The 23,385-nt window shown below is 39.8% G+C and overlaps 1 protein-coding gene across 36 annotated transcripts in view; it reads right to left on the bottom strand.

Moving 5' to 3' along the window:
- Positions 1-23,385, bottom strand: part of USP9Y (ubiquitin specific peptidase 9 Y-linked) — a 211,552-nt gene that overhangs the window by 39,773 nt on the left and 148,394 nt on the right. For 35 of the 36 annotated variants that reach the window (XM_074030450.1, XM_074030458.1, XM_074030467.1 and 32 more), the window contains 6 exons: positions 9,441-9,549; positions 8,680-8,826; positions 7,724-7,870; positions 6,473-6,695; positions 3,269-3,489; positions 724-914 (listed from right to left, as the gene is read on the bottom strand). In XM_074030450.1, coding sequence (XP_073886551.1) covers positions 724-914; positions 3,269-3,489; positions 6,473-6,695; positions 7,724-7,870; positions 8,680-8,826; positions 9,441-9,549 — 1,038 coding nt within the window. Of the gene's footprint in view, positions 1-723; positions 915-3,268; positions 3,490-6,472; positions 6,696-7,723; positions 7,871-8,679; positions 8,827-9,440; positions 9,550-15,705; positions 15,965-23,385 lie in introns of those variants that run through there. The other variant, XM_074030470.1, reaches the window with a different exon arrangement.

Here is a 23,385-nt window from a genome sequence, read left to right as displayed (position 1 = left end):
TAAAATAATTTTTATTATATGTGATAATGTACCATGATCATCTTTTTAAAGAAAAATGTTAGAAATATATAAAAAATCTATATAGATAAAACAATATATTTCACATTTGCTTTTGCAGAGAGCTGTTTAAGCAAGGGAATGACTACATTTTAGTATTTTGCTTTTATGTAATTTTTTTGAGATGCAGTTTCCTCTTGTTGCCCAGGCTAGAGTGCAATGGCACAACCTTGGCTCACTGCAACCTCTATCTCCTGGGTTCAAGCGATTCTCCTGCTTCAGCCTTCCAAGTAGCTGGGATTACAGGCATGCGCCACCACATCTGGCAAATTTTGTATTTTTGGTAGAGACAGGGTTTCTCCATGTTGGTCAGGCTGGTCTTGAACTCCTGACCTTGGGTGATCTGCCAGCTTTGGGTTTCCAAAGTGCTGGGCTGACAGCCATGAGCCACTGTGCCTGGCTGATTTTATATAATTGGTAAGTCCTCCAAAATGAAGAAGTAAATTGTGTCTTAAGAGATTAAAGAATACAGTGCCTTTCTTTACTGTGACAAATTTTCCCTCTTTCTACTGGTATAATTAAAAAAAACTATGACCAAGAAGGATAGTTAGAACATTAGTATAGTTTAAATATTAAATACAAAACTAATTATTCTAAGATACATTTTAGAAGTTTACTGTATTGAGGTTTTTATGAAACTTAAATGATCATCCACCCATAATTTACCTGAACTGTTTCCAAAATCCTCTGGGTACATAGTATTGTAGTCGGGAAGCAGCTAAATGACCAAAGATGATCTGAAGGTGTCTTAGGACACCAATATTGTACTCTTTCCTATCTTCTGTCTTACTTAAAGCTGGTTTGTCTTCAAATTGATGAGGATATCCAAATACATCATCTCGGGGATCAACATTACTCTAGAGACCAAAAGACATTGATGAGCTAATCTAACTTTGATAGTATAATGAAAGAAGTTGAAACAAATACCAAAAGTTAGTAAATGAAATGCTATTCATTTTTTCATACTTCTTACTTCCAAAGCAGTTAATTTTTAATATTAGTCCTCATTTCACAGATGGGTTATGATAAAATATTTCACAGATAAGTTATTATAAAAGAATAGTTAAAAAAAATTAGAGGTAGTGTAATATAGTAAAGTTTGGTCAAGTAGACAGGACTAAAGACAAATGAGTGCTCTGCCATAAGTAACTTCAGGGGAGTAAGTTACTTGGTCTTCCTAGGACTCAGTATCTTCTTGTGAGGACAATGCATTTTCTCAGATTACATGAGATAGTCCATGTAATGTTATCACAATTATTAAAAATAAATATGGTTATTAAGACTAGTTGTGGAAGGAACAGGAGCATACACAAAAGCTCCAAAGGTCATAATCTCAAATACAGCTGCTTTACTAATGTCTAACATGTTTCTATATGCTTTGCTCTGTATCTGATATTTGTGTTACAGAAATAAATAATACCCAGTTCCTGCCCTGGAAAAGCTCACTGCATAGAAAAAGTAGGCATACCCATGCATGCCACAGTACAGTGCTGAGACAACATAAAGCACAAGCAACCAAGCACAAAGGTGGGTGACCTAACTTGAAATTTTATGTTCTGTTGGCCTCATTTACTTTTTTGTCAGTATGATGAGCCATCTCTATCTATTTTAGATTCAACACCCTATGGGGGGTTGAATGAGCTATAAAAGTAGGACTTAATTTCCAATTTCCTTCCAGTAGTGGCTCTTAACCTGGTATTGGTGAACAATCCACATGGAGATTCTACTACAAGTATAGCTACCCAGATGGGAATGCCTAGATGGTGTGATTCATTAGATCTTGAAAGGCAGAAGCAAGTGTCTGTAATCTCCATAAATGATACACTACAATCTGAAACTCAAACTATTTCAGACCACTGAAGGGAAGAAATGTAGAAACTGGAGAACCATTTACTGCAGTTAAAATTTTTGATTTCTGTATTTAGTTCCTATCAACATAAGTAAAAGATAAACAGTCTGAGTATAAACGTGACCAAGACCGGGCATGGTGGCTCACACCTGTAATCCCAGCACTTTGGGAGGCCAAGGTGGGCGGATCATGAGGTAAGCAGATCGAGACTATCCTGGCTAACAAGGTGAAACCCCATCTCTACTAAAAATACAAAAATTATCTGGGCATGGTGGTGGGCACCTGTAGTCCCAGCTACTTGGGAGGCTGAGGCAGGAGAATGGCGTGAACCTGGAAGGTGGAGCTTGCAGTGAGCTGGGATTGTTCCACTGCACTCCAGCCTGGGAGGCAGAGCGAGACTCTGGCTCAAAAAAAAAAAAACATGACCAAAACTTTTTTTTTCTTTTCAGATGGAGTCTCACTCTGTCACCCAGGCTGGAGTACCGTGGTACGCTCTCACCTCACTTCAACCTCTGCCTCCTGAGTTTAAGAGATTCTCCTGCCTCAGCCTCCTGAGTAGCTGAGATTACAGACGTGCACCACCACAGCTGGCTAATTTTTTTATTTTTAGTAAAACTGGGGTTTCACTCTGTTGGTCAGGGTGACCTCCAACTCTCCACCTCAGGTGATCTGCCTCCCTTGGCCTCCCAAAGTGCTGGGATTACAGGCATGAGCCACCATGCCCAGCCAAATATGAACAAAACTACATTTTCTCTATACACGTACTTAAGAGCTACATCTTAAATCTTAAATATGTGATCTGTCACTAAAAACTAACTTTTTTACTGCTTTATTTTCAACTGGATATATTTCATAGACAGCCTGATTACAGTTGTTAACTAACATTGTTAACAGGTCAATGAAGCATTATTTGAGAAACAAATTTGTTTCCTTAGCAGAAAGAGCTCTAATTTGAGAAAAATAGAGAATCCTAAAAATAAGTCCAATTTATGAAACAGACAATATAAAAAGTGAAAGAAATTAAATAACACATTTTAAGAAACAAGACAATGAAAATGTAATTATTAAAAACAAATAAATTCATCATTTTTCAAATACCGAATTACATTTACCATGTCACACAAAATGCGATTATATTAACTGTGCTTTGGAGACAAAAAAACAGTGCTAAAAATTATCAACTGGAGTTTCAAGTCTATTAGATAGTGAGTACTACAAGTATGCCAGACATAGTATCTCAGAGATTCTGCCTGGATTATCAAAATGTAGTCCCCACAAAATCCCATGAAAGTATAGTAATCTGAGGGAGAACAATAGCATCTGCTATCAGAATCTTCAAAGAAAACAGTAATTAAAATTTACCTCACCGTCCTGCTTCTCATCCCCGAACATATCATCATCTAAATCACTACCTGTGCCTTCAATTGCAAGAATACTGTTCCTGATAGAAGGAATCATGTATAGCTGCTGGATCACAGAGTTCATGTAACATGTAGCACCAGCATTTTTGAGTCCCACAAATCCTTTTGGTGGGCGGGGTCCAACAGGAGGCAGATATTCCCACTCAGTAAGTGCTTCACAAGCTGAATTAAAAAGAGAAAAGATGCTTATACTATGAAAATGGTGATTCTGTTCACCATTTTCAGGCTAACAAATTAATAACAGCAACACCTCCTTTACCACCACAGCCACTTTGAAACAGTATTTTAAATGTTCACATCAACGATATGAGCCACTATACAGATTCTTAGCTACAGACCTTGTTGATGTTTTTAATGATACTGCTTCTGTAATGGTTTGAAGCGTCATGTAAGATGGTGTAATACTGGCCACTGCGGTGCCTCACGCCTGTAATCCCAGCAGTTTGGGAAGCCAAGGCAGGTAGGTCACCTAAGGTCAGGAGTGACCAACATGGTGAAACCCTGTCTCCAGTGAAAATACAAAAGTTAGCTGAACGTGGTGGCACGTGCCTGTAATTCCAGTTAGTTGGAAGGCCGAGGCAGGACAATCGCTTGAACTCACGAGACAAAGGTTGTAGTGACTCCAGCCCGGGTAACAGAGAGAGACTCTGTCTCAAAAAAACAAGGTGGTATAGCACTAAATTTCCATTTGTTAAACACAGGCTTAGTGTTAACCATTATTATTTTACTAATTAAAAACTTCTGGCTGGGCATGGTGGCTCACAACTGTAATCCCAGCACTTTGGGAGGCCGAGGTGGGCAGATCATGGGGTCAGCAGTTCAAGACCCATGTCTGTACTAAAAATACAAAAATTAGCTGGGTGTGGTGGTGTGCGCCTGTAGTCCCAGCTACTTGGAAGGCTGAGGTAGGAGAATCACTTAAGCCCGGGACGAGGAGGTTGCAGTGAGCTAACACTGTGCTACCGCATTCCAGCCTGGCAACAGGGCAAGACTCCTTCTCAAAAACCACAACAACAACAAAAAACTTCTATATCTAAGTGTATTGAATTCACTGTGGTCAGAACTCTCTATAAAAAAAATACTATGGTTTTCTCACTTTTTATTGTATATAAGAGCACTGTCTTATTTACAATGTAAGTATCGTATACAATACAAACTTGACTTTGACTCAAGTTGTGGTTCTCTTTTTTTTTTTTTTGAGACGGAGTCTCGCTCTGTCGCCCAGCCCAGGCTGGAGTGCAGTGGCGCGATCTCGGCTCACTGCAAGCTCTGCCTCCCGGGATCACGCCATCCTCCTGCCTCAGCCTCCTGAGTAGCCGGTACTACAGGCGCCCGCCACCGCGCCCAGCTAATTTTCTGTATTTTTAGTAGAGACGGGGTTTCACCGTGGTCTCAATCTCCTGACCTTGTGATCCACCCACCTCGGCCTCCCAAAGTGCTGGGATTACAGGTGTGAGCCACCGTGCCCGGCCCTGACTCTTAAAAAGTATAACCTTCACGTAAATATGTTTCCTTCCTTAGTAAATAGTGATAATTGCTTTGCCGATATCTAGTTTTATTGTGAGATAGTCAATGAGATGTGTATTTGAAATAACTGCGAGAACTATAAATCCTTCTTTTCCTTGCATGAAACCAAAACAACTTAAACATCAATCACCATCAGAGATGAATTACATAAATTGGAGCACACTGAACTGCAAGTTATGTAGCTAATAAATAGAATTATACAGATCTTCATGTGCTGACAGGTGTGTTACTAAGTACAAAACAAAGTTAACAATATTGTATTTTGTACATTTTCATTTGTACAGAACAAATAGCTATACATACATACAAATGCATAGACAGAGATAATTTCTGGACTGGAAACATAAAACCTGTAGGAAGTTAATAATTGTTAACACGTATCCTCTTTTATATTTGAAAATCCATATTTACCAGGTATAAACACTAGTAAAATAAACAAGTGTTTCTGAAAAATAAACTCTTTTGAAACTACCTACTTTACCACATAAATACATTAGTTAAATTAACAAAAGAAGCGTTTTTAAAAAAGAAACTCTTGGCCGGGCACGGTGGTAGCTCACACATGTAATTTCAGCACTTTGGGAGGCTACGGCAGGTCATCACCTGATGTCAGTTCTAGACCAGCCTGACCAAGATGGCATAACCCGTCTCTACTGAAAATACAAAAATCAGTCAGGTGTGGTGGCAGGCACCTTGAATCCCAGCTACTCAGGTGGCTGAGGCAGGAGAATTGCTTGAACCCAGGAAGCGGAGGTTGCAGTGAGCTGAGATCGCACCACTGCACTCCAGCCTGGGGAACAAGAGCGAGGCTTTGTCTCAAAAAAGAGAAGAAACTCTTCTCTCTATGCAGATTCAACGGAACAACAAAAAAAAAATCTGACCTTCTAAGCAGGGAGTTTAGGTAGAAACTCCTACAATGTGATTGAAAATATTCTCACCCAGGGAAATACATAAGCAAAGTTAAATTTGTATTTATTAATTAAAGATTTATAATGCATGCTGTTGTTAATTATATTCTAAGCCTTGGTTTTTTCCTTGAAATGAACTAAATTTTATATTATTATCTGTTATTTTAGTTACACCCACCTCCCACTCTGAGTTTCAGTTCTATGTAAGATCTGAAGGGAGCTACTCACTTTACGGCATTGATGCCGTAAATGATCTGGGCATTTAGTACTTAGTAAAATACACTCAAATTTCTCTTCTTACATTGTGATCTTTAAAACTATACCTTCCTTAGAATTCAACAAAAATAACATTAAGCAACCTCAGTGTTAGGATTAGGAAAATCTTTTTAATGCATGCATTTTAAATATAAACTTGTTATGGCATTAAATTGCCTTCCTATTACTCTGAAGTTTCGGTTTTATTTCACATATGACTAAATAAAACTCATCTAAACAAAGCATAAAGGAGCATTTAAAAGACACATCTAAAAATTTTTTCTGAATTAATGTTCTCTGACTAAAACGATTTTAATTATATCTGACAACTAAAAATGTTAAACTCACTGGATCAAAAAAATCCATCACAAGTTAATTTTTCTAAAACATCAAATAAAATTTTAAACTGAAGTATCATTAATGAACAATACAGCTTTATAATTTAAAATACTCACTAGTTATTGCTGTGCCTATGTAATACATTTCAGTCAAACAGTCTACTATCTGTCTGAGATTCCTTACACAGCCAATAGCTAATGCTACAAGTAGCTCAAAACCAGCATTGATGGTAACGGGTGAACTACAGACTGGAACAGCTTGCTCAGCTGGCAGTTCTCCACTTCTTAAATATTGCAGGTAAACTTTGGATGCAGGAAAGATGAAATCATCAATTAATTCCTAGTAAGTTAGAAAAAGACATTAGATGTTATTAGTAGAAAATATAGGTTAGGAAAAACATGTCTCTTCAAAGGAAATACTTTAATAATTATTTGACATAATTAAATATCTCATTATATATCTCAAAACAAAACAAAACTCTATAAAAACCTCTGAGAACAATTAATAAATGTAATCAGTTTTCCAGATCAGATTTTTTGAAGTGATTTAAACAATTTTATACCAAAGAAAAGAGACATTCTAAATAAATTTAACTTCTTTAATCAGATATAAACAGAAACAAATTCATTTCAAATAGGAACAGAATGCATCAAAGTTATATTCTTTTTCTTGAATTGCATGACATACAAAAAGCTCACCAAGAAATACTGTATAAAAAATGAAGTTTTGCAAGATGGAAATTTCTCTCATTTAGAAATCTAGTCAAGAAAAACTGAGATTATTCAACATGAAAATCAATCAATGCTGCTTACTGACTTTTCATACCACTTTATCAAAACTCTGATTTGTAATTACAAAATCTCTTCAAGTGAGGTACACGTTTTAAAGTTACTCTAACCTCTTCAGAGATCCTTTTTAAAAGAGAAGTGGGACATGAAAAAAGAAAAAACATCCAGATTATGTCTCAAAGACATTATACAGAGTTCAATCAGATACATTTGCTAACAAACATTTATAAGGTCATGATAAGAAGTTCAGTAACAAAATTCAGAACCTACCTTAGTGAGGCCGGGCGTGTGGCTTACCCACTTTGGGAGGTGGAGGCGGACGGATCACTTGAGGTCAGGAGGTCAACACCAGCCTGGCCAAGATGGTGAAACTCGGTCTCTACCAAAAATACAAAAATTAGGTGTGGTGACACATGCCTGTACTCCCAGCTATTTGGGAGACTGAGGCAGGAGAATCGCTTGAACCTGGAAGGTGGAGGCTGCGGTGAGCTGAGATGGCACCACTGCACTCCAGCCTGGGCCACAGAGTGAGATTCCATCTCAAAAAAAGAAAAAGAAAAAAAAAAAAAAAGTACTTACTTTAACGAGATTAGCACCTCCTTTTTCACAACCAAAGTGATACTTTTTCTCCGAAGTTTGAAAGGCCAGTAACTCTTTTGTTACCCCAAGGTGGCCTTCCAGTATCAGTTCTTCAACACCTGTTTCACCTGTGCTTTTAACATTATCCTGAAAAAGGAAAAATATTATAGGCCCAACTATAACATGGAGATAGAAAAGGACAGGGAGTTAGGAGAACAGAGAGCTAGAGGGAAATGAGATCTATACAATTTCCCCAAGCCGTACAAGTGGTTTCCTATTTCTTTTTTAGAAGTCTCTAGAACAGTAAATGTAAGCAATTTTGCTCCCACAAGACACAAACATATTTGGGATTTACAACCACGGGGAAAGGAGGTTACTACGGCACTGAGTGGAAGAGGCCTGAAACACTGCTCAATATCCTACAATGCACAGCAAAGCTCCTCCCAAAAAGGAATTATCTGGGTACACAATGTCAATAGCCAGGGTTCAAAAACCATGTTCTGTAAGTAAGCTTTATAATCTACTAGAAGAATGCTAACCTGAAGCCCAAAGCCATATACTTCAGAAATATACTCTCATAGAACTCTGTGAAATAAGACATCAGATGGTTCAGTGAAAATACCAAGCTCTCAAATTTGATCTTTTAAAAAGTCTTCAAATGCGATAATTTCCCAAAAAAACACCAAAGTGAAAGAAACGGAATTATCAGCATTCCAAGTTTCAAGAAAAGTAAAACACACCGAACAAAACTAGCTATGTGTGTTTCTATGAATCTAAGTTACCAACTCACCAGTGAAAAGTACACATTTTGTTTGCATTCATTCTCAGAGGCATTTTGAGAATTTATTCTCCTAAGTCATCAAATAAAAATAGAAATTAAATAAGATTCCAAACCTCCTTTTAATAAGACAGCTGATTTGATTGTGACATAATAAACTGAATACTATTCAACTTACCCGAATCCTTTTGAGCCAATCAATTTCATTGATAAGAAGAACTTCTGCATTGGGTATGTTAATATTGCCATTGTAAGCATAATTGAGAAGGTGCCGTAAAAGTGTGAAATAATCACCTGAATATTTACCCCTCTCTCTTGCTGTGCTCTGAAATATTAAATTAAAACAACATGAATTCACAAGTCTATACTCAGAGTCCATATAATTTTTTTTTTTTTTTTTTTTTTTTGAGACGGAGTCTCGCTGTGTCTCCCAGGCTGGAGTGCAGTGGCCTGATCTCGGCTCACTGCAAGCTCCGCCTCCCGGGTTCACGCCATTCTCCCGCCTCAGCCTCCCAAGTAGCTGGGACTACAGGCGCCCGCCACCACGCCCGGCTAGTTTTTTGTATTTTTAGTACAGACGGGGTTTCACCATGTTAGCCAGGATAGTCTCGATCTCCTGACCTCGTGATCCACCCGCCTTGGCCTCCCAAAGTGCTGGGATTACAGGCTTGAGCCACCGCGCCCGGCCCATATAATTTTTTTTAAACCCAATTGGCAATACTTCATATCAATGACAAAAACAGTAAGCTCTTTATTTTTCCAAGACATACTATATTTGTCTCAAGAACTGTAAAAAAAGTCTATAAATAGTAAAAAACTATAATACTGCATTTATTAATTATGCCTTTTTAAATATAATAAAAGCTATCTAGTAACTTTCTGAATGTCTGTCATGTTAAGAATGCATTATACTGGTAAGTTCATCTGAAAACATCTCACCCCCAATATGGTAAACAGTAAAGTAATGAAGAAAAGCAGAGGCCTGTGTCCCATGCAACATCTGGTGCACATTAAAAAGAACTGCTCCTGTGCCAACTGACGAACAGTTCTGAAATAAAAGCACAAAGTAATTCATGAACAACAACAAAATAATTCCAACACTGATGTATCTTTAATAGGATGTATACATCAACAGTAAAATACAAGGTAACCCCCATTTTAGCATTTGGCTAGCAACACAGAATAAATGAGTTTAAAATATTTGACAGGGAGCTAATCCTCAAATTGTCACCGAGAGACTGGGAATATTACTACTTACTATTTATTGTTCAAGTTTCTTAATGTATGATTTCTTAGATCTTCTAATATTTACTGTGAATCAGGGGTCAGGGTGAATCAGGTCATAGGTAAGCATCAATCAATAAAATACAAGCCTCTTATTTTGCAGGACATATTTTTAACAACCTCTCTAGGAAATGTCTGGAAACACCCTCTAGATACTATACAAAGGTGCTATGCATTAAGCTTCTATATATCTTTTTTAGCCTCCCCAGAATCACTTTCAAGGAACTGTGCATTGGAGCAAGCAACTCATAGATATGTAACATGGGTAAAGATATGTCTGATTGTATCAATGATTCTCAAATGTGATTATCAGACCAACAGCATTAATATCATTTGAGAACCTCTAAGATATGCAGCTTCTCAGATTCGATGCAATGCTTACTGAGTCATGAACTCTGGGAAACAAACTCAGAATCTCCCTCTCTTTTTCTCTCTCTCCCACCCCTCACCTCCCCCAAACTTTAATCAACTGAACTTTTCAAGGGCTTACAAAAGTCCCTCCTATTTATGAAACTCACAGATGGGGCTCAGAAATCATCAAACTATAGTATCAAAGAGTTCCACATGTATGCCTTTCTTCACAATTTTCTGAAGAGATGGTCCAACTGTGTTAAATTCCTAAAGGTGTCTGAGACTCTAGATTTTAGGATATTTAGCAGCATTTCCAGCCTCTCACCACTAGATGCCAGTAACAACCTTACTAATCCCACTTCCAGTTATGAACCAGGCTTAAAGTAAAATCTAAAGTACTATCTATTGAACCATATAAAACATGACCTATATAAAACAATCACATGGATTGTCCGTTATCTCTATGAGCTCTTCATACATAATTGTTCTCCTTTTTCATCCTGCCTCGGCTACACCAACCTTGTTATGTTTTCTAACAAGCTAAGTAGGCTTATGCCAGGAATCTTCATACTTGTTGATCCTGCTGCAAACTTACGTGATTATTCCCTTATTCGTTCAATTAGGTATTTACTTGAAAGTCACCCTGGCAACAAAGTATTTTGTGATTGTCCTATATAAAACCAAACTGTACTTTATAACGAACGAATCCTGCCTCATGCATTTTATATGGAATCAATAATCTCACTTAAAAACAAAGCAAACAAAAAGCTTCATACCATATCCACTAAAACAAAAACCTAACATCTAGGAACCCAAATTAGGAGGTTAACATACTATTTAAGTATTTTAAGGAAAATTTTTAAGGAACAAAAACGTATGAACTCTGAGATCAGAAAACAATCAGTGCTTCATAAATTACACTGAAAGCAAAGCTACAGGACAGATACTTTCAAACCCTCCAAAGAAATAGCACACCAACCCAAAACTGACAGGACCCTGGAAATCAACAATTTATATCAACCAAGCAAACACTGAGCTGAGAGATAATTTTTTTTTTTTTTTGAGATGGAGTCTTGCTCTGTCGCCCAGGCTGGAGTGCAGTGGCCAGATCTCAGCTCACTGCAAGCTCCGCCTCCGGGGTTCACGCCATTCTCCTGCCTCAGCCTCCCGAGTAGCTGGGCCTACAGGCGCCCGTCACCTCGCCCGGCTAGTTTTTTGTATTTTTTAGTAGAGATGGGGTTTCACCATGTTAGCCAGGATGGTCTCAATCTCCTGACCTTGTGATCCACCCGTCTCGGCCTCCCAAAGTGCTGGGATTACAGGCTTGAGCCACCGCGCCCGGCCGAGAGATAATTTTTAAAATGGTAGGAAAGTCTTGGTGGTATTGCCATACCACCTCCCAGGTGCAGCTGAAGCCTTCATAACTGCAAACCACGTTCCCAATGTGAGGCCCTGATCCCTGATTCTGGAAGGAGTAAAGAAGACCTTATGTGCTAATTTATTGTGTCTTATGTCTAGGAGTTACATAAAGAATTGGTGAAATACACGTATCTCTGTTTTGCCTAACTCGGAACTCACTCATGGTTGAAAATGCCAGGCATTGGTCACAAACATCTAGGTTGCTGGGGGCAAAGTATACAGTTAACCCATAAAACAGACAACTTGCAAAAGGGGGCAAAAGCTGGAGAGATCTTTCTTTTGGAGAAATCAGGATATTCGAAAGCAGTGAAATACACTAAAGAATTTAGAAAATCATGCACATGCTCATGACAGGAGATATTCTCAAAAACATGTAAAACTGTTAGCCCTCAGGCTTACTTACAACTTTAATGTGAGAAAAACACGAAGGCTGAGGCAGAATTATAAACAGTCTCCCTAAGTATTAAAAGGGGTGTGTTAATACAGATCCAGTTTTAAAAACTGACAGTTTTTATATTATACTCAGTCAAAACACTGGTGAAATGCAAGCTAAGCCTTCAATAACTAAGAAGACACCTTGGAGAAATGAAGAAAACTTCCAGAGTTAACACATTGTAAGATTTGAATATAGTTTTCTAAAAAACAACAAACAAACAACAAAAAAACACAAAACAAACTGGAAAGTATGACCAAGGTGAAATGAAAAGCAGAAACTGAAAATGTCCTGAACTTTATACACAAAGACTATAAAAAACCAAGTTTTGGCCGGGAGCGGTGGCTCACGCCTCTAATCCCAGCACTCTGGAAGGCCGAGGTGGGCAGATCATGAGATCAGGAGATCGAGACCATCCCAGCTAACACGGTGAAACCCCGTCTCTACAAAAAATACAAAAATGAGCCAGGCATGGTGGTGTATGCCTGTAATCTCAGCTACTCGAGAGGCTGAGACAGGAGAATTGCTTGAACATGGAAGGCATAGATTGCAGTGAGCCAAGACTGCGCCCCTGCACTCCAGCCTGGGTGATAGTGAGACTCTGTCTTCAAAAAAAAAAAAAAAGAGTTAAGCCTAAAGAAAAAAAAAATAGACAAATGATAAAAGAACATGAGAGTATCAATGAGACAAATTATAGAAGAAAATATGGACTATCTAAAGATAAAAAAGCACAATGACGGAAATGAAAAGTTCATTAAAGAAGTATAACGGCAAGTTTGAGCAGGTAAAGATTAAGCCTGAAGAAATGAAAATTGAAATAACCCAGTCTAAGAACAGAAAAGAAGAATTTTAAAAGTGGGAAAAACCTAACAAGTACACAGAACACCATGAAGTAGACCAATGCATGCAATATGGCTGTCCCATAAGTGCAGAAGGAGAAGAGGCAGAAAGAATATCTGAAGACATAAATGGCTGAAAATTCCCAAACTTGATGAAATATCTCAATGTCCAAATTCTAGAAGGGTAGTAAAAAACCTCCAGGAAGAAGTTAGTCAAAGACAGCCAGCCACACCAAGAAAATTATAGTCAGTCAGTAGCCAAGACAATTGTAAAAACAGAAAGGGAGAAGCAATTTGTCATGCAGAAGGGAGTCTTGATCGACAACAGTCAGCTCAGAATGCATGGAAAATATGGAAGTCATTTGTTATGTAGAAGGGAGTACTGATTAACAACAAACAGCTCAGAAAGCATGGAAAACACAGAAGCCAGAAGGCGGTAACAAAGTGTTAACAGAAAAAAGCTATCAAACAAGCAATCTGTATCTGGCAAGTGATACTTCAAGCAAAAATGCCTAGATACAGAAAAGCTAAGAGAATGGGTTACTACCCCTGCTCTACAAGGATTGGTAGGAGGAAACCATCAAGTTAAAATGAAAGGACATTGGACAGTGATCTTAAGCCACAGGAAGAATTAACATTGTAAAGAAAGCTGCTATTACTATTACAAAACTGGCAAAGGTAACTATTACTATTGTACTTCTGGTAGGTAGCTATTTTACATAAGACAATTACAAATCCATTTTAACAGACACTCTGGATACAGATATACTCTGAGACAACAACATAGATTAGGAAGGATGGAAAAGTACAAAAGCAGCTTATTTATATACTGTTGAAACTAAACTTCATATTATTCAAACAAGTTAGCCTTATTCAAAGTAGGCTATTTTAAGTTTAGGATATTAACTGAAGTCCCAAATATAATTAATAAAAAATATAAAAAATACAGAAAAGGGAATAAGCACATTTTTAAAAAACCAACCAAATTTTTAAAATGAGCAATGGAGGAATTGAGGATCAAACAGTATAGAGAACATGCAGAAAACAAGCAGGTAAATGTCAGAGTAAGCCATTCCTTGCTTGTAATAACTTTAAATGTAAGCTCTGTGTGAAAAGGCACAGACCAGTGAAATGCACTTTTAAAAAATGGATTCACCTATATGATATTTATGCAAGTCTCACTTTAGGTGTAAAGACACAGAGGTTAGAAGAAGATGTTACAGGGTTCTGGGAAGAGACCAACAGTGAACTACAGAGCACTGTGAATCTGTCTCTCCGACTAGACAATAGGTGCAGTTGGTAGAATCGTGTGATATAATTATTTTGGAACCCTACAGTCTATCTGAACGTTTACAGCTTTCAAAAGAAGACTTGGATGGTAAACTACAATTAAATTTGATCAATTTCATAACTTAGCTTAACAGCAGCTACCTATGCTCCATCAACTACCACTGTGGTATGCTGCCTTGCAAACACTTCCGGAGCAGCCTGCAATAGCCAGGACGGACAGAAAGAACCCTGCCCTCCAAATCTCAGGAAGACTTGTGCACCAACTGTCACTTCTGATTAAGATGGTCCGGACGGAGGTGGGCAGTCATTGTTACATTCCCCAACCATTTTGCAGGAGCTTCCTCCTCCTGCTGAAGCAACTTTCAGGGGATTAAAAGAGCCAGAGCATTTTCCTCTCTCATTTTTGCATTCAGATTTGAGCAGCTAGAAGGGGGGAAAAAAGCACACCTAAAGAAAAGGCACTTAAAATTATCAAGTCAGGAAGAGAGAGAAAAAATAATAAAGAAAAGTGAACACAGCCCAGGAACCTGTGGGAAACCATCAAGCAGAGCCTACCTACACATTTTGGAAGTTCAAAGAGAACAGAGAAAGAAACAGAGTATTTAACAAAACAGTTGTCAAGAATGTCACAAATTTTAGGAAATAAACACCCAAGAAGCCCAAGAAACTCCAAGTAAGATAAACTCAAAGAAACACACACAAAGATACACGCTAATTAAACTGTCTAAAACAAAGACAATCTTGAAAGCAGCAAGAAAAGTGACTAGTCATAAACTAAGGACTGTCACTGATAATCAGTGGATTTCTGGGTTTTTTTTTAAGATGGAGTTGCGCTGTCTCTCCCAGGCTGGAGTGCAGTGGCGCGACCTTGGCTCACTGCAACCTCTGCCTTCCGGTTTCAAGCGATTCTCCTGCATCAGCCTCCCCAGTAGCTGGGATTACAGGTACCCGCCACCAAACCAAGCCCGGGAATTTTTGTGTTCTCAGTAGAGATAGGGTTATGCCATGTTGGCCAGGCTGGCCTCGAACTCCCGACCTCAGACTACCCACCTGCCTCAGCCTCCCGATTGTCAGCAAATTTCTTATCAGACACCTAAGAGGCCAGAAAGCAGTGGCCTAACATATTGCAAGTGCTGTAAGGATAAACTGTCAAACAGAAATCTTATGTCCAAACAAACTGCATCAAATGTGAGAGAGAAATTATGACATTCCCAGATAAAAGATGGAGAAGTTTACCAGTACACTACCCTTCGAGAAATGCTTTATGGCATACTTCAGGGTGAAATGAAAGGACACTGGACAGCTGTTTGAAGAAATAAAAATTAAGGTAAAGATAAATATGTGGGCAATTATGAAAGCTATCCAAGCTTTCAACAAAGTGCAACTCCACTATTTGTTTTCTACATGATTTAAAATACTAATATATTAAAAGACTATCACCAGCTTATGTTTTTGGACATACAATACATCAAAGTGTAATTCTGAGAACTGAATAACTGACATGACGGGGTCTGAGCTATTAAGGAGCAGGGTTTTTGTATGCTACTGAAGGTAAACTAGTGGGACTTTAAAAGTGTTATAACTTTCTTAAATTGTTATTGTCATAGTAACCACAAAAGGAAATAGTAACAAGCAGGTAGGACGCTTTCTGCATAATACCCGAGAGCCCTGCTCTTACCTGAGGCAGCTGCCCAGCCCTGCATCATGGGACCATGGCCCCAAGCCCACGCTGGCCCAACAGGGAGTAAGCGTGGAGAGCCAAAGGCACACAGTATAGCAGTTTCTCCACACAACTTCTTCCGAACCTGTGGCCACGAAAGCAGAAGAGGTTCATCTGTGCCCAGTGCCTAGTAGAGCAAGGAAGTGGTGGCTAAGTGGAGATGTAACTGAAACAAAGCGTTGGCCAGCCGGCACAGCATCTGCCCCAACCCTGTCCCTCCCTCCATGGTTGCCCAGCAGTTTGAGGTTGAAACGATCGTTGACAAGACAAGAAAGGGAAGAGAGAGTATTTAGTTTGATGGAAAGGCAATGACAACAAGGACGATACTTGGGAACCAGAGCCACACCTCGTGAACTATGAGCAATGTATTCATGATTTTAACAGATGCCACACCGAAAAAGAGAAAGAAAACACACTGGCCAGAATAGGTAGAACTTCTTCAAACAATGCCAGAAAAGAAATCACTAGCCCTACCAAAACCAACTTTTCTAAGAACTAAGACGCTAGCGATTAGCAAAGACTACAAGTCCAAAAGCAGCCAGTTGTCTGCTGCCAGCCAGAACTTTAGGAGAAGCACAGCTTCATCTCTCTCCAACCCAAATAATATGGAGCTAGTAAATTCAACTATCAAGACACTTGCACCTCAGAGCCCCAATAACACTAGGAACAGAGTGGGTGGCTTTCAGGAACCTGAGAAACTGGACCCTGTTGAGCCAGATCAGCAGGACACAGTGGTGCTTAAGGTGGCAACAGAGAAGCCAGGCAGAGCTTTATCAGATCCCAGGGAAGAACAGGTTGGGATGGAAAAACAGGCTGGGATGGAGAACAGGCCCCAGATCCACCCACTAATGCGTCAGATGTCTGGCCTGATGACTGCTGCCAGGGCCACAGGTTCAGGTAACCAGGAAGAAAGTACATTGCTATTAATGGATCCATTAACAGCCCATGGAGCAGCAAACACGCAAACATCTGTTCCAAGAGTGAGAGGTGGGAGAAGAAAGGTTATTGATGACAAGCCAGGTGCAGTGGCACACTCTTGTAATCCCAGCATTTTGGGAGGCCAAGGTGGGTGGATCACCTGAGGTCGGGAGTTCGAGACCCACCTTACCAACATGGAGAAACTCCATCTCTACTAAAAATAAATTAGCCGGACATGGTGGCACATGCCTGTAATCCCAACTACTCGGGAGGCTGACGCAGGAGAATAGCAGGAACCCATGAGGCAGAGATTGCAGTGAGCCAAGATTGTACCATTGCACTCCATCCTGGGCAACAAGAGTGAAACTCCAGAAACTCCATCTCAAAAAAAAAGAAAGAAAGGTTACTGATGACAGAAGAGACCAGCCCTTTGTCAAGAGGGTGCATTTCAGCACAAGGCTAACAAAGTGCCGACAGATACAGAGACACTGTGATGAGGACTAAAGATGACTTCACTCAAATCCTGCTATAAACTAGATCAACAGAGACTAACTCACTAAATACAGAAGTAACGAAAGAAATTCAGGGTCCTCTGAATAGGCCTGCTGCCAATGACAGCAAGCTCGTGCTGCTTAGCGCAGTTGACAGCGTCTTTGGCTGTGGCCTTGATTTTGTGTTCTTTGTGAAGCATTTAAGAAATGACAGAAAAAGGGCAAGCATTAAAAGAGTGGATACTAGCAAAAACTTTGTGAATATTTTCATTTAGTGTAAGAAGCCTATTGTTTTATCAGTTAATGGCCCAGCCATTGGACTAGTCACATCCATACCGCCTCTTTGTGATATGGTTTGGGCTAATGAAAAGGCATGGCTTCCAACACCTTTGGTGTTTGGAGGCGTGTACCAAAGGCCTGGTCTCTCAGGCGTTTTGGACTGCAACTTTCGCCCAGGAGGTTATGGTTCAAATTAAGGAGCTTGCCTTCTACATCCTGTTGTGCTTGAGGAATAAAAAGTCCCTGTGTACTGTTAACATGAAGATTGGGTTGGAACAGGTCAATGAGTGTGTAAACAGCTGAAGAAAATCTGGGGCTCGGCACAAGGGATAGAATCTATGTTAAAGTATGTGTAGAGGAAAATCTATCAGTTTTGATTGTCAGTCTGTCTGCTCATGACATTAGAACTGGGCTGAGCAGAATACATCATTAGCTGCAAGACGCCCTAATCAGCCTCATAGCCTGAAACAAGTTCAGCCATAGTTTAACACTTGGAAGCAGGACTGGAAATACCCAAGTGATTTATTTAGTATTACAAGGCATTTTTAAGCACTGTGACTTTAAAATAAATAATGACAAAGCTTCTTTACCCAATTGTCATTATTTTATGCACATATACACCCAAATATAAAAGCATACTGGTGAGCAGTAGACTGTTCTTGGAAGCTCTAATTTTTATCTATAGCCAGTGACCCAGTGCTATATAAAAGACCAGAATTGTGTTTTATTACTTTTGGATGACAGAAAACTCTGAAATGATGTTGGTTTTTCTTTCTTTTTCCTCCTAGAATGCCCCGAGTCTAAAGGGGTATGAAGCAGCCTCCCCCAAGCAGATACACAGAAACAACTGAGATATTGCCTTTGTCTTTATGAAGATACAAAATACATCAGAGACAGAAAGTTCTAAATCAAAAGCCTTATTTTTTACAATAAATATTTCTGATAAAAAATACACTGATGATCATTCCCCCAAACCAAACATATGCTTAAGATTCACACTGACATACCAACTGATTTTCCTTTCTTTTTAAACAGCTTGTTGTTATGCAGTTAACATGAAGAAACCATTATCACTCTAGAATAAAACTTATTGTGCAGTATTAATCAATCATGGAATCGTTTAGATATTGCTGTGGGATTTTTTAAGGAATCAGAGAGACTGATGGGGTTCAGGAGGGTATTTATTATTTAGGTGCACTGGCCCAGTTGGATTAACATCCAAAGGACTGAGCCCTGAACAAAGAGTTACCTTTTAAGCATTTCCTGGGGTGGGGGAGATCTGTGTAGCAGGAAGCATATTACAGAAGTGAGAAACAATGACAGCTATTCAATTAATTGAGGCATGCATTACATCATTTCTTACTTAACGAATAACATGTTTTGTGACTTGAGTGTATCTGTCTAGCGACCTTGCAGCTGCACAGCTAGAGAACCAGGGTCCTCACCATGCCTGGGAAAGGAGGAAAGATAAGGCTCACTAGCCACAGAAAAACAGGCAGTTACTTTTTAAAGGACTCCAGCTCTTTCTCTTCCTTAGGGGAAACTGGGTTTTCTTACATACAACTGAGTTTTTGCTTACACTCTCTATTTTCTTTTAATTCCTGTTCCAGTATAAACATCTGTTATAAGGTTTATAAAGTGTAGTTTTTAGGTTCAGTTGGAGTATTTTTATTTAATAGGTTAAAATTCTTGAAACACTGTTAAATGCAGAAACTCCCTTCAAAACAAAACAAACTACCTTACATTTGGCATTAAAGTTTCTTGATGTCTGCTTTTATGTGTACACAAGCCTCCAGGAAACTACATATTCAGCTATCCAGAAGCTCTCTGAAGCCTGTCTTCTTGGTTTTCTAAGGAGGTTTCATTACATAGGCTTGAATAAATAACCTACTGGCCACCAGCAGTCAACTTGACCTTCAGATGCTCTCCCCTCCTAGAAACTGCTCCCTGGGGCTAAGAGTACCAACCCGCTAATTGTCAGTGGTGGGTCTTTGTTCTTAGAGCTCCCAAGATGGTGGCAGGCTGCTCCCAAGATGGCAGCAAGCCTTCTGTTCTTTGACCTGTAGTTCTTGGCCTCACAGATTTTAAGGAATGGAACCTTGGGCCATGCAGTGAGTGTTACAGCTCTATTAGGAGCCATGGCTCACAGAAGACAACCGTGGAACCCAGCGACTAGTGTTCAGCTCAATTAGGACGAACCCAGGCACTTGGCTGTGCAAGAACAATGGCGAGCCTCTAGCCCAATGAGGAGCAGCAGTGGGTGCCTCCCTGGATCAGAAATGCAGTGGATACCCTGCTAGATCTGGAGGGGTGGAAGTCAATGTTGGGTCTGCAATGGCGGCATTCAGCAGTGGTGGAAGGTGAGTGGAAGCTCAGTTTGAGCCAGAACAAACGCAGACCAGAAAAGTGTGCAGTTGTGAGATTTAACAAGAGTGAAAACAGAGCTCCCATACAATGGGAGGGGACCCAAACAGGGTTGCCACTGCCAGTTCGAATGTCTGACTTTATATCAGATCATTGTCTCTCCCCTCTGTGCTCTCAGGCGATAGATGATTTAACTATTTCTTTATGTCCAGCTTTTAGCCTAATTGGTATTTTAGTGAGTTCTCTTTACTCCCTGATTGGTCAGGAGTAAGTTGAGTTACAAGCCCGTTAAGGTGGGCACAGTCACCTGTCCCAGATAGGCTTAGGAATTGTTAGTTGGCCTAGGAAATCCAGCTAGTTCTGTCTCTCATAATCATGCTTTCCTCTTTCCAGTCAACACTAGAATATAAAGAGACAGCACTTTGGTGACTCCAAAAGAGTCTACTCCAGGAAAAAGGGACAAACACCAAACACATTTCACAAGCTCACATCTATCAAAAAGAAAACCCCAGTGATACAGGAGTTAAGAAAAAATTACTCAGGCAGATAGGTGTGGGAGTCCTTGATAAGGCTTTTCTTTTTCATGAAAAGCAGCCCCAAATCATTTTCCAACAAAGAGCAGCCTGTAAAGTAGAGTTGCAGACATAGACAAGCAAGCTGGAAGCTTGCACAGGTGAAGGCAGGCAGGAACAAGGGACTAGACATTTTCAAGATGGTGGCTCCATCTTACCTTCTCTGCCAGCCAGTGTACAGTAAGGAGCAGACAAGATGGCTTCGATCAACTGGTACAGCCCAATTTGCATAATAACCTTAGGGTGGGGCCTCTGGACGCAGTGGCTCACCCCTGTAATTCCAGTAACTTTGAGAGGCCCAGGTGGGAGGATCACTAGGTCAGGAGTTGGGTAACAGCCTGACCAACATGGTGAAACCCCATCTTTACTAAAAATACAAAAATTAGCTGGGTGTGGTGGTGTGCACCTGTATTCCCAGCTACTGGCTACTCAGGAGGCTTAGGCAGGAGAACTGCTTGAACCCGAGAGGTGGAGGTTGCAATGAGCCAAGATTGTGCCACTGCACTCCAGCCTGGAGGACAGAGCAAGACCCCCTCTCAAAAAAAAAAAAAAAAGAAAAGAAAAGAAAAAAGAAAAAGATTAGGGTGAGGCAACCAGCCTTCCTTGCACACTATGTAAACCTCATACCTGATCAAACCAATCTGTGAGTCCTATGTAAATCAGACACAGCCTTCTCCAACTGGGCTAGAAAATCTAGTGCATGGGCTGCCAGCCAGTCCTTTCCCCTTGGAGACCCCTCTCTCTATAGAGACAACTGCTTCTCTTTCTCTCTTCTTCTGTCTATTAAACCTCCGCTCCTAAACACCATCGGTGTGTCTGTGCCCTAAATCTTCCTGGTGCATGACCATGAGCTCCAGGGTGTATACACCAGAAAACATAGCTGGTTCACCAGGACCAGACTGTTCAATTGTTGAAATCTATCAAATGTTCAAAGAGTTAAAACAAATTTTTCCCTTTTCCAAAATCATTTATTTTAAAACAAGACAGTACAGGTTGACCATCGCTAACACAAACATCAGAAATATTCTCTAATCTGAAACTTGAGTGCTGACATGACGCAAGTGAAAAACTCCATCCCTCAATCTATATACAATCTTTGTTTCATGCACAAAACTATTAAATATACAAAATTACCTTCATGAAGGTAGATGAAAAACAAATGAATTTCCTGTTTAGACTGGTTTCCCATCACCAAGATATGCAAACATTCTAAAACTCAAAACACTTCTGAGTCCCACGCATTTCAAATAAAGGATACTCAACCTGTATTTCTTAACTTATAAGACCAATACTATTCACCTAACAAAGCTAGACAAATATTTTTCCAAAAAAAAGGAAGGAGGGAGGGAGGGACTGAGGGAGGGAGGGAATCAAAAGGTAAGGAGAAAGGAAGGGAAGGAGGGAAGGAAGGGGAAGGGGAAGGGGAAGGTAGAGACCAACACAATACATTTTAACAATAAGAACTAAGGTCTGATAGTTTTATGTTGCCCAAATTCCTGTCTAAGGGGTCTGGGGAGTCATTCCCTCAAATCATAAATCCTCGTCAGATGGGTTTTATTTAACCCGATATATCGTGACTTACTTTCCAGTATGACTCTGGCATAACATTATGATATAAGGAAGAGTATCAAAATATTTTACCCCAAAACATGTTTCTTAGCTATGTCTTGAAACAGCTCTGCAGCTTTCCTTCGAGGGAGAAAATATGCATCTGTAAAAAATCTCTATTAACATAGCTAAGTGTTTTTCTTCCAAGTCCTGTTAATTCTAAAGAGATTAACTAAAGGTCTAGCACCTTTTCAAGATCTGAATAGGAAACATTTGTCATTTATTGTTTCTAAGGGCAGCCACTATAAAAAGACTTCAAAAGAATCTTGATCTCCACAATCTTTTATCTTAAATTGAACATGTGCTTTCTATGATCCCAGGTCTTTCAATAAAACCAAATGTCAACCAGAAAATGTTTAAATTAGCCAATACACTGGAAGCCCCCGTCATCCACTTTTGAGTTGTCCCACCTTTCTGGACCAAACCAGTGTATTTCGTAAATGTATCTGATTGATGTCTCATGCCTCCCTAAAATGTATAAAACCAAGCTGCACTCCAACCACCCTGGGCACATGTTCTCAGGACCTCCTGAGGGCTGGGTCATGGGCCATGCTCATTCATATTTGGCTCAGAATAAACCTCTTCAAATATTCTACAGAGTTTGATTTTTTTCATTGACAATAATATACATCCAAAAATCCTCAATAAAATACTAGCAACAAATACGGCAGCATATTAAAAGTACGAGGTACCATAATGAAGTGTGGGATTTATCAAGACGTAAGGGTGTTTAAACATATGAATTGATTCTTAATCTATTGTCAAAAGCCTCTGAACCAGACCAATTCCATCTTGAACAGAGGCTAGGTAAAATAAGGCTGAGACCTTCTGGGCTGCATTCCCAGAGGGTTAGGCATTCTAAGGCAAAGGACGAGACAGAGGGAGGCAGAAGATACAAATCATAAAGACCCTGCTGATGAAACAGGTTGCACTAAGAAAGCCAGCTAAACCCCATCAAAGCCATGATGGCAATGAGAGTGACCTCTGGTTGTCCTCACTGCTGCAGTCCCACCAGCGCCAAGGCAGTTTACAAATGCCATGGCAATGTCAGGAAGTTTACCCTACATGGTATAAAAATGGAAAGCATGAATAACCCACCCCTTGTTTTGCATATAATCAACAAATAACCATATAAATGGGTAAACAGTAGCCCTCAGGGTTGCTCTGCCTATGGAGCAGCCATTTTTCTATTCCTCTACTTTCTTTTCCCCTGCCCCTCCCACACCCCTTCCGGAGGGAGTCTCATTCAGCCACCTAGGCTGGAGTGCAGTGGTGCAATCTCGGCTCACTGCAAACACCGTCTCCCAGGTTCAAGT

The sequence above is a fragment of the Macaca fascicularis genome, chromosome Y (genome assembly GCF_037993035.2).
Source record: "Macaca fascicularis isolate 582-1 chromosome Y, T2T-MFA8v1.1".
Classification (NCBI taxonomy): Eukaryota; Metazoa; Chordata; class Mammalia; order Primates; family Cercopithecidae; genus Macaca; species Macaca fascicularis.
Note: the sequence above shows the minus strand (reverse complement) of the source record. Positions and strands in the feature narration are given on the sequence as shown.